The 17,387-nt window shown below is 51.4% G+C and overlaps 1 protein-coding gene across 1 annotated transcript in view; it reads right to left on the bottom strand.

Annotated features, from left to right (window-relative positions):
- LOC123772757 (uncharacterized) overlaps positions 1-17,387 on the bottom strand; it is a gene marked incomplete in the record, with an annotated part of 455,577 nt that overhangs the window by 211,204 nt on the left and 226,986 nt on the right. Inside the window, 2 exon segments of the mRNA XM_069303388.1 lie at positions 14,821-14,928; positions 16,474-16,662. Of these exon segments, the coding sequence (XP_069159489.1) occupies positions 14,821-14,928; positions 16,474-16,662 (297 nt within the window).

Here is a 17,387-nt window from a genome sequence, read left to right as displayed (position 1 = left end):
CTGTCCAAGGACCTCCCTACATGGGGTTACTGTGAACGCTCCAAATACTGCACTTGACTCAGTGTGGAGACCATTTATGAACGGTATTTTGTTGTTTGTTCTTGTTTTCAGTCCTTGTGTGTTGGCAAAGATGAATGAGGTTACTCTTGTTTGGGGTAGTTGAACTGGGAGACATTTTTGGCAGGTCCATTATGCGTGGACATGTCGAGGTTGTTGTGGCCAGTACTGATTGTTGTAGGGTTGTTATCTCTCGTGGTTGTAGCCCTGTTGTGGAGTGTAACTGTAGCTGTGCGTCTGATGTGCAAGTGGGTCTGGCATCCACTTCCATACAGTCTCTATGTTAAACTTTTGACACCTCTTTCGTCTGCGTATACAAAATTATTTGGCTTTCCTCCAAAGCCATTTTATGTTTGCTACTCTTTATGTAGCGTTCTGTGCCTCTCACCTGAAAGTCTGGGCAGCTGAGATCATAGCATTTTCTGTCCTCGAGTGAGGTTTGCCACATGCCAGGATGGAAAATCCTACATTGTGATCCAAATCGACATTTTCCTTTCCTAGGTATATTTAAACATTTTCTGGGACGATGGTAATTTGATATGTGTTGATCAATCCTGGCTAACACCTACATTAACTCAGTGTTTCACATCAGGGTGGTGCTGCCACTCACAGGGAATCAACCAAGTCCCCTAAGTACAAAGACCTGGATCACGACTACAATTTTGTCCCCATCGCTTCTGAGACACTCGGCGCCTGGGGTAAGAGTGCCGCCAGTTTACTTAAGGAACTAAGTTCTAGGCTAACTGAAACAACAAGAGACCCTACAGCTGCCAGCTTCCTTTTCCAGCACCTCAGTGTGGCGATACAGACAGGAAATACTCACTGCTTTCAGGGTTCCTGCCCGCCATCTGAGGAGCTGGAGGAGCTCGACAACTTATGATAACCATCTTTGTACCCTATCTGTAACTCCTTTTTTTGTAATATGTACCAGCGGACGTTGGAGCTCCACAAGGCTCCCCCGGGTGCTGCATATCCTCTTCTTCGAGGCTTGAGAGTTCCTACAAACAACCACAGAACCCCATATTATATATATATATATATATATATATATATATATATATATATATATATGTCGTACCTAGTAGCCAGAACGCACTTCTCTGCCTACTATGCAAGGCCCGATTTGCCTAATAAGCCAAGTTTTCATGAATTAATTGTTTTTCGACTACCTACCTAACCTAACCTAACCTTTTCGGCTACCTAACCTAACCTAATCTATAAAGATAGGTTAGGTTAGGTTAGGTAGGGTTGGTTAGGTTCGGTCATATATCTACGTTAATTTTAATTCCAATAAAAAAATACTGACCTCGTACATAATGAAATGGGTAGCTTTATCATTTCATAAGAAAAAAAATTGAGAAAATATATTAATTCAGGAAAACTTGGCTTATTAGGCAAATGAGGCCTTGCACAGTAGGCCGAGTACGACGTTCTGGCTACTAGGTACAACATATTATATATATATATATATTATTAAATATGACCGAAAAAGTAAGATTAATAATTCTAACACGAATTTTCTCGATCTTTCATACATTTCTTTTCACTGTTGGTGCTAATTCAAAAATCAATTCTCCAAAATTCATTTTTATTTTTAGTCTGACGCGACACTTGAGCGCGTTTCGTAAAACTTATTACATTTTCAAAGACTTTAGTTTACACATACACAACTGAATAGAACTTACACATCTCCGATTTGTTTATATCTACATTTGAGTGAGGTGGATGGGGTGAGGTGGTATTTAATAAGGTATTAATTTCATCAACACAAGACAGAACACGAAACAATGGGTATTGAATGGAAGTGATTGTAGAAAGCCTATTGGTCCATATTTCTTGATGCTTCTATATTGGAGCGGAGTCTTGAGGTGGATAGAAAATTCTAAAATTCTACCCACCTCAAGACTCCGCTCCAATATAGAAGCATCAAGAAATATGGACCAATAGACTTTCTACAATCACTTCCATTCAATACCCATTGTTTCGTGTTCTGTCTTGTGTTGATGAAATTAATACCTTATTAAATACCACCTCACCCCATCCACCTCACTCAAATGTAGATATAAACAAATCGGAGATGTGTAAGTTCTATTCAGTTGTGTATGTGTAAACTAAAGTCTTTGAAAATGTAATAAGTTTTACGAAACGCGCTCAAGTGTCGCGTCAGACTAGAAATAAAAATGAATTTTGGAGAATTGATTTTTGAATTACCACCAACAGTGAAAAGAAATGTACGAAAGATCGAGAAAATTCGTGTTAGAACTATTAATCTTACTTTTTCGGTCATATTTAATAATATATGTCTACAGGAAAGACTGCAACCAAAATATACTAATATATATATATATATATATATATATATATATATATATATATATATATATATATATATATATATATATATATATATATATATATATATATGCACTCTGGTTATGACAAAAATTCAATTCAATCACCTGTATTGCAGTTTGCAATTCTTTTAGTTGCATGTGCAACAAAATAGCAACCTGTATCTAACAGATAAAACAAATCCATTTTGCGCGTGATTTTTGACAGGTTCCGCCATTTATGAAATAAAAGGCAGAAAATACCTGCACTTTCACACTTCAGTTCCAGTTAAACTAAAAATGAAAATAAATATAACTCATTTGAAGTGAACACGAACGAAAAGAAAAAAGATTGATAGCAATAACAATATTTAGTCAACATATGGGATTCATTTGACACTAATTGGGAGGTAGAATACAATGTGTTTTGACGAGAGCGAACAGCATGAACAAAAGTGGATAATCATGGATCAAGAGAACCTAATCGGAAAAGAGAAGAACATGAATAAATGAATAAACAATGGAGAACTCTCTCTTTAGAATAACAATTTGTCAACCAAGTTACAAAACTCAAATCAGAAATGGTCAAAGAAGTGTACATAGCAGGACAAAGAGAACTCCCCAATGATTTCCTCACATGTACCAAACACTAGAGAGTAGACTGACCTAGTGTCAAAGAATTGTAAACTAAGACAAGTCAGGTTAACTGATGATGACAAAGAAATAGGTGGAATTTTAAGCAAGCACTTTGCATTCCTTTGGGAAAATAGACAATATGCAGCTGAAACAAACTCATGTAGGTGGTGAGGTGCAGGTGGACTGGTCTAGGGGTTACCAGGGAGCAACGTATTCATCATTTTATAAGTTAAAGCCCAACAAGTACCCGGGGCCGGACGAGGTGCTTAACGAATGTAAAGACTACCTTAGCCAGCCCTTGTCTAACGTTTCTTATCCATATTTGAAAATGCAGATCAATGTGTCCAACTATCGCCCAATTTGAGTAAGTCTATTGTAGAAATGTTGTTTGAATCGATTATCGCAAAAGCCACTTGTTTACCTCTTGAAAATACAGAATAACAGGGTATTGTGAAGATGGTTTCGCGAGGAGTCGCTCCTGTTTGAACAAATTACTCTCATTCTTCTCCAGAAAACATCGACCAGAAGTTGGATGTCCATGGACGAGGCTAAATGGAAGCCAGTCTCGTCCAGGGAGACTGGTTCCTCTCCTGGAAGCCAGTCTCATCCAGGGAGACTCTGGTTCATCTCCTGGAAGCCAGTCTCGTCCAGGGAAACTCTGGTTCCTCTCCTGGAAGCCAGTCTCGTCCAGGGAGACTCTGGTTCATCTCCTGGAAGCCAGTCTCATCCAGGGAGAGACTGGTTCATCTCCTGGAAGCCAGTCTCATCCAGGGAGACTCGGGTTCCTCTCCTGGAAGCCAGTCTCGTCCAGGGAGACTCGAGTTCCTCTCCTGGAAGCCAGTCTTGTCCAGGGAAACTCTGGTTCATCTCCTGGAAGCCAGTCTCATCCAGGGAGACTCGGGTTCCTCTCCTGGAAGCCAGTCTCATCCAGGGAGACTCGGGTTCCTCTCCTGGAAGCCAGTCTCATCCAGGGAGACTCGGGTTCCTCTCCTGGAAGCCAGTCTCGTCCAGGGAGACTCTGGTTCATCTCCTGGAAGCCAGTCTCATCCAGGGAGAGACTGGTTCATCTCCTGGAAGCCAGTCTCATCCAGGGAGACTCGGGTTCCTCTCCTGGAAGCCAGTCTCGTCCAGGGAGACTCGAGTTCCTCTCCTGGAAGCCAGTCTCGTCCAGGGAGACTCGAGTTCCTCTCCTGGAAGCCAGTCTCATCCAGGGAGACTCGAGTTCCTCTCCTGGAAGCCAGTCTCATCCAGGGAGACTCGGGTTCCTCTCCTGGAAGCCAGTCTCGTCCAGGGAGACTCGAGTTCCTCTCCTGGAAGCCAGTCTCATCCAGGGAGACTCGGGTTCCTCTCCTGGAAGCCAGTCTCGTCCAGGGAGACTCCGGCTTCTCCTCCGTGAGGAAATCATTGATTAGGAGTTCCAGGCTGATGACAGGAGTCTTTGAAAGGTTCATATGGAACCTAAAACCACACACGAATGGAAAGCACAAGACCAACCTCTAAACATCCACCAGTGGAGCCGCTGGAACGACAAAACCAATACAGGAACCATTAGGAATCGCGGGACGAACTCTAAGTCAGCTACGCCAAGCAGAAACCCCCGACTGCTAAAACTATCTGAATAAATCTGGTTTTGTGATAAGGACTAATGCAGGGAGTCCAAATTGGTCCTGCGGTCTGTCAGCGTCGGTGGAGCAGACACTGATCGGTCCTGGGGCTGTCGGTGGAGCAGACACTGATCGGTCAAGGAGCTGTCAGTGGAGCAGACACTGATCGGTCATGGAGCTGTAGGTGGAGCAGACACTGATCGGTCATGGGGCTGTCGGTGGAGCAGACACTGATCGGTCAAGGAGCTGTCAGAGGAGCAGACACTGGTCGGTCCTGGGGCTGTCGGTGGAGCAGACACTGGTCGGGCCTGAAGCTGTCGGTGGAGCAGACACTGGTCGGTCCTGGGGCTGTCAGTTGAGCAGACACTGGTCGGTTCTCGGGCTGTCGGTGGAGCAGACACTGATCGGTCCTGAAGCTGTCGGTGGAGTAGACACTGATCGGTCATGGAGCTGTCGCTGGAGCAGACACTGATCGGTGCTGAAGCTGTCGGTGGAGCAGACACTGATCGGTCCTGGGGCTGTCGGTGGAGCGGACACTGATCGGTCCTGAAGCTGTCGGTGGAGCGGACACTGATCGGTCCGGAAGCTGTCGGTGGAGCAGACACTGATCGGTCCTGAAGCTGTCGGTGGAGCAGACACTGATCGGTCCTGAAGCTGTCGGTGGAGCAGACACTGATCGGTCATGAAGCTGTCGGTGGAGCAGACACTGATCGGTCCTGAAGCTGTCGGTGGAGCAGACACTGATCGGTCCTGAAGCTGTCGGTGGAGCAGACACTGATCGGTCCTGAAGCTGTCGGTGGAGCAGACACTGATCAGTCCTGAAGCTGTCGGTGGAGCAGACACTGATCGGTCCTGAAGCTGTCGGTGGAGCAGACACTGATCGGTCATGAAGCTGTCGGTGGAGCAGACACTGATCGGTCCTGAAGCTGTCGGTGGAGCAGACACTGATCGGTCCTGAAGCTGTCGGTGGAGCAGACACTGATCGGTCCTGAAGCTGTCGGTGGAGCAGACACTGATCGGTCCTGAAGCTGTCGGTGGAGCAGACACTGATCGGTCCTGAAGCTGTCGGTGGAGCAGACACTGATCGGTCCTAAAGCTGTCGGTGGAGCAGACACTGATCGGTCCTGAAGCTGTCGGTGGAGCAGACACTGATCGGTCCTGAAGCTGTCGGTGGAGCAGACACTGATCGGTCCTGAAGCTGTCGGTGGAGCAGACACTGATCGGTCCTGGGGCTGTCGGTGGAGCAGACACTGATCGGTCCTGAAGCTGTCGGTGGAGCAGACACTGATCGGTCATGAAGCTGTCGGTGGAGCAGACACTGATCGGTCCTGAAGCTGTCGGTGGAGCAGACACTGATCGGTCCTGAAGCTGTCGGTGGAGCAGGCACTGATCGGTCATGGGGCAGTCGGTGGAGCAGACACTGATCGGTCCTGAAGCTGTCGGTGGAGCAGACACTGATCGGTCATGGGGCTGTCGGTGGAGCAGACACTGATCGGTCCAGAAGCTGTCGGTGGAGCAGACACTGATCGGTCATGGGGCTGTCGGTGGAGCAGACACTGATCGGTCATGGAGCTGTCGGTGGAGCAGACAAGGATCAGTCCTGGGGCTGTCGGTGGAGCAGACACTGATCGGTCCTGAAGCTGTCGGTGGAGCAGACACTGATCGGTCCTGAAGCCGTCGGTAGAGCAGACACTGGTCGGTCCTGGGGCTGTCGGTGGAGCAGACACTGATCGGTCATGGAGCTGTCGGTGGAGCAGACACTGATCGGTCCTGAAGCTGTCGGTAGAGCAGACACTGGTCGGTCCTGGGGCTGTCGGTGGAGCAGACACTGATCGGTCATGTGGCTGTCGGTGGAGCAGACACTGATCGGTCCTGAAGCTGTCGGTGGAGCAGACACTGATCGGTCCTGGGGCTGTCGGTGGAGCAGACACTGGTCGGTCCTGGGGCTGTCGGTGGAGCAGACACTGGTCGGTCCTGGGGCTGTCGGTGGAGCAGACACTGGTCGGTCCTGGGGCTGTCGGTGGAGCAGACACTGGTCGGTCAAGGAGCTGTCGGTGGAGCAGACACTGGTCGGTCAAGGAGCTGTCGTTGGAGCAGACACTGATCGGTCCTGAAGCTGTGGTGGAGCAGACACTGATCGGTCCAGGGGCTGTCGGTGGAGCAGACACTGGTCGGGCCTGAATTTAAGCTGTCGGTGGAGCAGACACTGGTCGGGCCTGAAGCTGTCGGTGGAGCAGACACTGATCGGTCATGGGGCTGTCGGTGGAGCAGACACTGATCGGTCATGGAGCTGTCGGTGGAGCAGACACTGATCGGTCCTGAAGCTGTCGGTGGAGCAGACACTGATCGGTCATGGGGCTGTCGGTGGAGCAGACACTGATCGGTCCTGAAGCTGTCGGTGGAGCAGACACTGATCGGTCCTGAAGCTGTCGGTGGAGCAGACTCTGATCGGTCCTGAAGCTGTCGGTGGAGCAGACTCTGATCGGTCCTGGGGCAGTCGGTGGAGCAGACACTGATCAGTCATGGGGCTGTCGGTGGAGCAGACACTGGTCGGGCCTGAAGCTGTCGGTAGAGCAGACACTGATCAGTCATGGGGCTGTCGGTGGAGCAGACACTGATCGGTCCTGAAGCTGTCGGTGGAGCAGACTCTGATCGGTCCTGGGGCTGTCGGTGGAGCAGACACTGATCAGTCATGGGGCTGTCGGTGGAGCAGACACTGGTCGGGCCTGAAGCTGTCGGTAGAGCAGACACTGATCAGTCATGGGGCTGTCGGTGGAGCAGACACTGATCGGTCCTGAAGCTGTCGGTGGAGTAGACACTGATCGGTCATGGAGCTGTCGGTGGAGCAGACACTGATCGGTCCTGAAGCTGTCGGTGAAGCAGACACTGATCGGTCATGGGGCTGTCGGTGGAGCAGACACTGATCGGTCATGGGGCTGTCGGTGGAGCAGACACTGATCGGTCATGGAGCTGTCGGTGGAGTAGACACTGATCGGTCATGGAGCTGTCGGTGGAGCAGACACTGATCGGTCCTGAAGCTGTCGGTGGAGCAGACACTGATCGGTCATGGGGCTGTCGGTGGAGCAGACACTGATCGGTCCTGAAGCTGTCGGTGGAGCAGACACTGATCGGTCCTGAAGCTGTCGGTGGAGCAGACTCTGATCGGTCCTGAAGCTGTCGGTGGAGCAGACTCTGATCGGTCCTGGGGCAGACGGTGGAGCAGACACTGATCGGTCCTGAAGCTGTCGGTGGAGCAGACACTGGTCGGTCCTGGGGCTGTCGGTGGAGCAGACACTGATCGGTCATGGGGCTGTAGGTGGAGCAGACACTGATCGGTCATGGAGCTGTCGGTGGAGCAGACACTGGTCGGTCCTGGGGCTGTCGGTGGAGCAGACACTGGTCGGTCCTGGGGCTGTCGGTGGAGCAGACACTGGTCGGTCCTGAAGCTGTCGGTGGAGCAGACACTGGTCGGTCCTGGGGCTGTCGGTGGAGCACACACTGATCGGTCCTGGGGTTGTCGGTGGACCAGACACTGATCGGTCATGGGGCTGTCGGTGGAGCAGACTCTGATCGGTCCTGAAGCTGTCGGTGGAGCAGACACTGATCGGTCCTGGGGCTGTCGGTGGAGCAGACACTGATCGGTCCTGGGGCTGTCGGTGGAGCAGACACTGATCGGTCCTGGGGCTGTCGGTGGAGCAGACACTGATCGGTCCTCGGGCTGTCGGTGGAGCAGACACTGATCGGTCCTGGGGCTGTCCGTGGAGCAGACACTGATCGGGCCTGGGGCTGTCAGTAGAGCAGACACTGGTCGGTTCTCGGGCTGTCGGTTGAGCAGACACTGGTCGATCCTGGGGCTGTCGGTGGAGCAGACACTGGTCGGTCCTGGGGCTGTCGGTGGAGCAGACACTGGTCGGTCCTGGGGCTGTCGGTGGAGCAGACACTGGTCGGTCCTGGGGCTGTCGGTGGAGCAGACACTGATCGGTTGGGACTGTCGGTGGAGCAGACACTGGTCGGTCATGGGGCTGTCGGTGGAGCAGACACTGGTCGGTCCTGGGGCTGTCGGTGGAGCAGACGCTGGTCGGTCCTGGGGCTGTCAGTAGAGCAGACACTGGTCGGTTCTCGGGCTGTCGGTGGAGCAGACACTGGTCGGTCCTGGGGCTGTCGGTGGATCAGACACTGATCGGTCATGGGGCTGTCAGTGGAGCAGACACTGGTCGGTTCTCGGGCTGTCAGTAGAGCAGACACTGGTCGGTTCTCGGGCTGTCGGTGGATCAGACACTGATCGGTCATGGGGCTGTCAGTGGAGCAGACACTGGTCGGTCCTGGGGCTGTCGGTGGAGCAGACACTGGACGGTCCTGGGGCTGTCGGTGGAGCAGACACTGGTCGGTCCTGGGGCTGTCGGTGGAGCAGACACTGGTCGGTCCTGGGGCTGTCGGTGGAGCAGACACTGGTCGGTCCTGGGGCTGTCGGTGGAGCAGACACTGATCAGTCATGGGGCTGTCGGTGGAGCAGACACTGATCGGTCCTGAAGCTGTCGGTGGAGCAGACTCTGATCGGTCCTGGGGCTGTCGGTGGAGCAGACACTGATCAGTCATGGGGCTGTCGGTGGAGCAGACACTGGTCGGGCCTGAAGCTGTCGGTAGAGCAGACACTGATCAGTCATGGGGCTGTCGGTGGAGCAGACACTGATCGGTCCTGAAGCTGTCGGTGGAGTAGACACTGATCGGTCATGGAGCTGTCGGTGGAGCAGACACTGATCGGTCCTGAAGCTGTCGGTGGAGCAGACACTGATCGGTCATGGGGCTGTCGGTGGAGCAGACACTGATCGGTCCTGAAGCTGTCGGTGGAGCAGACACTGATCGGTCCTGAAGCTGTCGGTGGAGCAGACTCTGATCGGTCCTGAAGCTGTCGGTGGAGCAGACTCTGATCGGTCCTGGGGCAGTCGGTGGAGCAGACACTGATCAGTCATGGGGCTGTCGGTGGAGCAGACACTGGTCGGGCCTGAAGCTGTCGGTAGAGCAGACACTGATCAGTCATGGGGCTGTCGGTGGAGCAGACACTGATCGGTCCTGAAGCTGTCGGTGGAGCAGACTCTGATCGGTCCTGGGGCTGTCGGTGGAGCAGACACTGATCAGTCATGGGGCTGTCGGTGGAGCAGACACTGGTCGGGCCTGAAGCTGTCGGTAGAGCAGACACTGATCAGTCATGGGGCTGTCGGTGGAGCAGACACTGATCGGTCCTGAAGCTGTCGGTGGAGTAGACACTGATCGGTCATGGAGCTGTCGGTGGAGCAGACACTGATCGGTCCTGAAGCTGTCGGTGAAGCAGACACTGATCGGTCATGGGGCTGTCGGTGGAGCAGACACTGATCGGTCCTGAAGCTGTCGGTGGAGCAGACACTGATCGGTCCTGAAGCTGTCGGTGGAGCAGACTCTGATCGGTCCTGAAGCTGTCGGTGGAGCAGACTCTGATCGGTCCTGGGGCAGACGGTGGAACAGACACTGATCGGTCCTGAAGCTGTCGGTGGAGCAGACACTGGTCGGTCCTGGGGCTGTCGGTGGAGCAGACACTGATCGGTCATGGGGCTGTAGGTGGAGCAGACACTGATCGGTCATGGAGCTGTCGGTGGAGCAGACACTGGTCGGTCCTGGGGCTGTCGGTGGAGCAGACACTGGTCGGTCCTGGGGCTGTCGGTGGAGCAGACACTGGTCGGTCCTGAAGCTGTCGGTGGAGCAGACACTGGTCGGTCCTGGGGCTGTCGGTGGAGCACACACTGATCGGTCCTGGGGTTGTCGGTAGACCAGACACTGATCGGTCATGGGGCTGTCGGTGGAGCAGACTCTGATCGGTCCTGAAGCTGTCGGTGGAGCAGACACTGATCGGTCCTGGGGCTGTCGGTGGAGCAGACACTGATCGGTCCTGGGGCTGTCGGTGGAGCAGACACTGATCGGTCCTGGGGCTGTCGGTGGAGCAGACACTGATCGGTCCTGGGGCTGTCGGTGGAGCAGACACTGATCGGTCCTGGGGCTGTCGGTGGAGCAGACACTGATCGGGCCTGGGGCTGTCAGTAGAGCAGACACTGGTCGGTTCTCGGGCTGTCGGTTGAGCAGACACTGGTCGATCCTGGGGCTGTCGGTGGAGCAGACACTGGTCGGTCCTGGGGCTGTCGGTGGAGCAGACACTGGTCGGTCCTGGGGCTGTCGGTGGAGGAGACACTGGTCGGTCCTGGGGCTGTCGGTGGAGCAGACACTGGTCGGTCCTGGGGCTGTCGGTGGAGCAGACACTGGTCGGTCCTGGGGCTGTCGGTGGAGCAGGCACTGGTCGGGCCTGAAGCTGTCGGTGGAGCAGACACTGGTCGGTCCTGAAGCTGTCGGTGGAGCAGACACTGGTCGGTCCTGGGGCTGTCGGTGGAGCAGACACTGGTCGGTCCTGGGGCTGTCGGTGGAGCAGACACTGGTCGGTCCTGGGGCTGTCGGTGGAGCAGACACTGGTCGGTCCTGGGGCTGTCGGTGGAGCAGACACTGATCGGTTGGGGCTGTCGGTGGAGCAGACACTGGTCGGTCATGGGGCTGTCGGTGGAGCAGACACTGGTCGGTCCTGGGGCTGTCGGTGGAGCAGACGCTGGTCGGTCCTGGGGCTGTCAGTAGAGCAGACACTGGTCGGTTCTCGGGCTGTCGGTGGAGCAGACACTGGTCGGTCCTGGGGCTGTCGGTGGATCAGACACTGATCGGTCATGGGGCTGTCAGTGGAGCAGACACTGGTCGGTTCTCGGGCTGTCAGTAGAGCAGACACTGGTCGGTTCTCGGGCTGTCGGTGGATCAGACACTGATCGGTCATGGGTCTGTCAGTGGAGCAGACACTGGTCGGTCCTGGGGCTGTCGGTGGAGCAGACACTGGTCGGTCCTGGGGCTGTCGGTGGAGCAGACACTGGTCGGTCCTGGGGCTGTCGGTGGAGCAGACACTGGTCGGTCCTGGGGCTGTCGGTGGAGCAGACACTGGTCGGTCCTGGGGCTGTCGGTGGAGCAGACACTGGTCGGTCATGGGGCTGTCGGTGGAGCAGACACTGGTCGGTCCTGGGGCTGTCGGTGGAGCAGACACTGGTCGGTCCTGGGGCTGTCGGTGGAGCAGACACTCGTCGGTCCTGGGGCTGTCGGTGGAGCAGACACTGGTCGGTCCTGGGGCTGTCGGTGGAGCAGACACTGGTCGGTCCTGGGGCTGTCGGTGGAGCAGACACTGGTCGGTCCTGGGGCTGTCGGTGGAGCAGACACTGGTCGGTCCTGGGGCTGTCGGTGGAGCAGACACTGGTCGGTCCTGGGGCTGTCGGTGGAGCAGACACTGGTCGGTCCTGGGGCTGTCGGTGGAGCAGACACTGGTCGGTCCTGGGGCTGTCGGTGGAGCAGACACTGGTCGGTCCTGGTGCTGTCGGTGGAGCAGACACTGGTCGGTCCTGGGGCTGTCGGTGGAGCAGACTGGAGGGGGACTGTGCCATTCCAAGGGGTTATCTTGAGATGATTTCGGGGCTTAGCGCCCCCGCGGCCCGGTCCTCGACCAGGCCTCCTTTTTGTTATACACCCCCAGGAAGCAGACCATAGCAGCTGTCTAACTCCCAGGTTCCTATTTACTGCTAGGTGATCAGGGCCATCAGAGTGAATGAAACTCTGCCCATTTGTTTCCGCCTCCACCGTAAATCGAACCCGGAACCTCAGGATTACGAATGCCGAGCGCTCTCCACTCAGCCGTCAGGCCCACTTAGCTCTCAAGGTTTGAGAGTCAAATTTCCTAATGAACACAATTTTCTTTGATGGCATAAATAAGTATGCCTGTCAGGGCGCCTGACAGCTGGGTGGACAGCGCTTCGGATTCGTAGTCCTGAGGTTCCGGGTTCGATCCCCGGTGGAGGCGGAGACAAATGGGCAAAATGTTTGTTTCACCCTGATGTCCCTTTTACCTAGCGGTAAATAGGTACCTGGGAGTTAGGGGTGCTTCCTGGGGGTGGAGGCCTGGTCGAGGACCGGGCCACGGGGACACTAAGCCCCGAAATCATCTCAAGATAGCATGTATGATAGCATGTCATCTATTAGCACTCTTAGTGCCGATAGACGATGTGGCTAAAGTTGAATCTAATTTGTTATGTCAGTTAATTTGTTCACAAAGTCGATGTTGTTCGTTATACTGGGGTTGAAACTGTCGGTATTAGAGGAGACCAAAATCGTACCAGCTATTTAGACAATTTGTCTCCAACCGCCGCCACGATGGGTTATCTTCTTGAGATGTTATCTTGAGGTGATTTCGGGGCTTTTTAGTGTCCCCGCGGCCCGGTCCTCGACCAGGCCTCCACCCACAGGAAGCAGCCCGTGACAGCTGGCTAACACCCAGGTACCTATTTTACTGCTAGGTAACAGGGGCATAGGGTGAAAGAAACTCTGCCCATTGTTTCTTGCCGGCGCCTGGGATCGAACCCAGGACCACAGGATCACAAGTACAGTGTGCTGTCCGCTCGGCCGACCGGCTCCCTTTGGGTTGATGATTGGGTTGATGATTGATCTTGAGAGATTATTGGTTGATGGGGCTTGATGAGTCCATACATGTATCGTAACGCTGGAGCCTGACTTTTAAATTTGTTAATAATGTCCATATCTTTAATACAAATTTTAAGGGCTTTGTTAAATTGAGTAATAACCTTAACTACTACATCTTTATTAATGGTTAAATAAGTATGCCTCTCTTATGTAGCAACTTCCATATTATTGACTTAGTCATTTTGTTATATATGACAACAACATTGGCTTTATCCGTCTTGGAAATGTGTAAATGAGCTTTGGAGAGTTCATTTTTCCACCTCCTTTTCAGGTGAAGAAAAACATTATGAGTATCGAGAAGATTCATGCTGGAAGCATTGATCTCACCGTTTCCATCATAGTCAATAAATTTTCTGTAGACAGAACGCAAAGAGTGACAGTTAGTGAAATAAAATCGAGTCCAAGCGCGGTTAAAAGCTCTGTACCACAAGGTACAGTCCTTGCACCACTGCTGTTCCTTATTTCCATATCAGATATAGATAAAAGTGCAAATCATAGTTTCGTATCATCTTTTGCATATGACACAAAAATCATAACGAAAATTACTTCTGTTGAAATTTAATAACTAAGCAAGCAGATATTAATAAAGTTTTCGACTGGGCAGCAGAAAATAACATGATGTTTAACAGTGATAAATTCCAGGTACTCAGGTACGGCAAAAATGAGAACCTTGAACATAATACAGGGTACAAAACACAATCAAATCTGCCCATAGTAGGAAAGAAGTATGTAAAAGATCTGGGAATAATGATGTCTGACGACCTAACGTTTAGGGAACTTAACCAAAGAAATATAGCATCATGCAGGGAAATGATAGGATGGATTACGAAAACCTTCAAATCCAGGGTTGTCCCGCCTTGAGTACTGCTCAGCACTCACTTCCCCCTTCAGAGCAAGAGAGACTGCTGAAATAGAGGGAATACAGAGAACATATACGGCACGCATAGACGCGATAAAGCACCTAAATTATTGGGATCGTCTCAAAGCTCTCAAAATGTATTCACTAGAAAGGAGACGAGAGACGTATCAAATAATATCACATTTTGTCCAGTGGGGATGAGAGGAAATTATAAATCCGGTGTATTATTTGAGAGGAAAAATGCCCTCTAGCAGATAATAGATGCTCTATAACAGCTGCTACATACCAAGATAAGTGTGCAACCACTGGAAAAAAAATTGTATCAAGAAGCACAGCAAAATCTCTGTAACCAGGCGCCACATCTTGAATTATTACCACTGAATGAAAGCTTAAGAAATGACTACACTATGGACATAATTACCACACAGAATACACCCTAGAGACGCGCCGCGACGCACAACGACACAATGGCATCAGAAGCCAGCGAGACCCGAAGACCAAGCCACCCCAACACTCCCAAGCCCCACAATACGGAAACTCTAACACTACATTTAATCTACAAATGATTATACAACAATACCGATCAGCGAGCAGGAACCTGCCTGACGCGGAGGCGGCCCAGGAAATGGGGGCGTGAAGTCGTACCTGGCTGAGGGCGAGGGCAATGGCCCAGACGGCGTCGTAGGTCTGGGTGACGTACCTGCTGAGGGCGAGGGCTATTGCCCAGACGGCGTCGTAGGTCTGGGTGACGTACCTGGCTGAGGGCGAGGGCTATGGCCCAGACGGCGTCGTAGGTCTGGGTGACGTACTCCGTCAGCGGCTGACCCGTCCGGGAGAACTCCAGCAGGAACTGTCTGTTGGTCTGTTGAAGGAGACAGCGACGCTTCAGCGGGGACACAGGCGGCATGTGACCTTTTACGGTTTTACATTCAACAATATATACCTAATATTCCTGAATAGCAATATATACTTAATATTCTATACTTAATTCCACAACAGAACAGTTATCTTAATGGGAAGACGAGGCAAAGACCTCACGTGAGTGAGCACACCCACGAGCACACATTGTCGGAAAATCCGACACCATTTAATAATATCATACAGACAGATAATATTGCTGTGTTGTATAAACAAGTTAACCCATAGAAAATGTAACTTGTAGTGGAATTTCCGTCATTCTATCCCTCGTCATTTCCGTCAATTTCTATCCCGTCTATAGAAAACGGGATATCATTACCACATACTATTATAAATTCACCACCTGTTATGGTGGGAATTATTCTTAAATACATTAGTCTTTGGACTTTACCATCATAAAAACATCTCATATAAATTAACTTAATTATCAGAATTAAAATAGAGTAAATGTGACCCTTCTATCACTTACTGTCATCTGGACAATGTAGACCAGTAGCGTAAGGGAGGAGGGAGTGGTCAGCCATTGTTATTGTTAGACCACAGAGTCGTGGAGCAAATTCGGCTCCTATAAATTCTCTTGGACGAAGTGTTATGGAAGATCAGAGTAGTGATCTGCCATCAACACGCTGTCATCAATCTCAAGGGAAGTGTCTTTCCGAAACCCGTTTATCTTTCATTTATGGTCATTAATGTCAGTAGATATTGGGTGACCTGGTTAGATCACAAATGATCGACTCAAGGTAATTAAGCCTAAGTCTTTATGGTTCCTTGTACAGTGTTTTCTCTGATATAGTTGTCATATATTAGGATTCTGGCTTTACAGCTAGCGCCCTTTTGACAGGTCAAGACGAGGAAGCATGCTTTGTGTACCAGTTACTGGGTGATGGAAGCTACCTCAAAGAGGATAATTTGGTGTCTACATCCTGGTTATACCTGGTGGACTAAGGCCTGCTGTACAATAAGATAAGGAACCTCTTCAATGTACTAATGTGTAGTTAATACTGTAGTTTGATTGGCTGCATATATATAAATTTAATATAAACCCCGCCCCCCCGAATGTGTAGAGGATCGATTTGTGAGATTATTGCAGAAATACAGTCCACTTATCATCATACAAATTGCTATCGAAGTATATAAATTAATGTAAATATAAATTCTATATAAATTCTTATAAATTAAATACATATAAATCTGACAGGTTGGTTCCCACACACGTAAGCACAAGTAAGAGCACATGTGGGTGTGCTCACGTAGGTGCTGGTCGCCCCACCACTGTGTTACTCCCCCCTATACCTTCCCCACCTGCACCCCACATACTCATCTCCCCCCACTCCTCCCCCCTTGGGCTCAACCATACCCCACACTCCGCCCTTCTCCCACAATCCTCATGCCAACCGGAATCCCCCGCCCCCAAGCACTGGTTAAGATACACACACACACACACACACACACTAATGCGAGGAGACCAAGAGATGAATAATAGACTTACCAGTCCGGACTCTGAGGCGTTAGTGCCGATGATGGAGCCATGAGCAGTGACGAGGACGACGCCCTGCACGGCCTTCACCAGCTGGGCCCGGGAACAGTTGGTGCCAGCTGTGTCTCTCCACCAGCTGTCCTGCGGAGCCCCAGACAGCACCCAGGCGTAGTCCTCTCCGAACATCCCCAGGTGGAACGCCTGTAACACATAAGGAGAGACAGACGCAGCAGTTAAGAGTCTTCCTTGACATTAAGTTATTGAATGATGAATGGCCTCCTCTGTCTTGCTGGCTGGCCTGCCGGCCTACCAACCTGCCGGCCTACCTGTCTGCTCCGGTGGAGTCGGAACAGTTTTTACATTAACGAACGGGCGGGAAATTCAATATGAAATGAGGGGAGGGAAGCGGAAGAAGATTTACCTGGCAGAAAGGGAGTGTGACCAGTTTCAGAGAAGGTTAAGTACCGGAGTTTCTCCGTGAGTGTGTGAGTGGAGGCTCCAGTCCACTTCGTCACGTTATGGCGGGCCCCAGTCCTCTGGGTCCCTAGCAATCCAGCTCAGTCAGGCCCCAAATCAATGGGATCCCCAACCCTGAGGGCCCCAGCACTGATGGCTACTTGCATCCACTTGACCATAGTTTTTATTTGTAGTCCAACGCCCTCGGGCCTGTAACTTACATGTCTCAGGTCACACATTATTGGGGATTCCACATTTGTGGCATTTCAGATTCATTGGATTCACTGGATTTCGGAAGGGGGCAAGTAAGAGGGAATTCAGAGTCGTTGGAATGGAATGAAAATTTAATGGTTATATGGACTCAATAACACCTCTAACTGGTCCCAATTACTGATTCATAGCACAAGAGGAAAGAGATACAAAAAATATATACTATGCAAATACTATCTTTTTTATAAAAAATGCAGTAA

This window comes from Procambarus clarkii, chromosome 50 (genome assembly GCF_040958095.1).
Source record: "Procambarus clarkii isolate CNS0578487 chromosome 50, FALCON_Pclarkii_2.0, whole genome shotgun sequence".
Lineage (NCBI taxonomy): Eukaryota > Metazoa > Arthropoda > Malacostraca > Decapoda > Cambaridae > Procambarus > Procambarus clarkii.
This window is presented reverse-complemented; position numbering and strand designations above follow the sequence as displayed.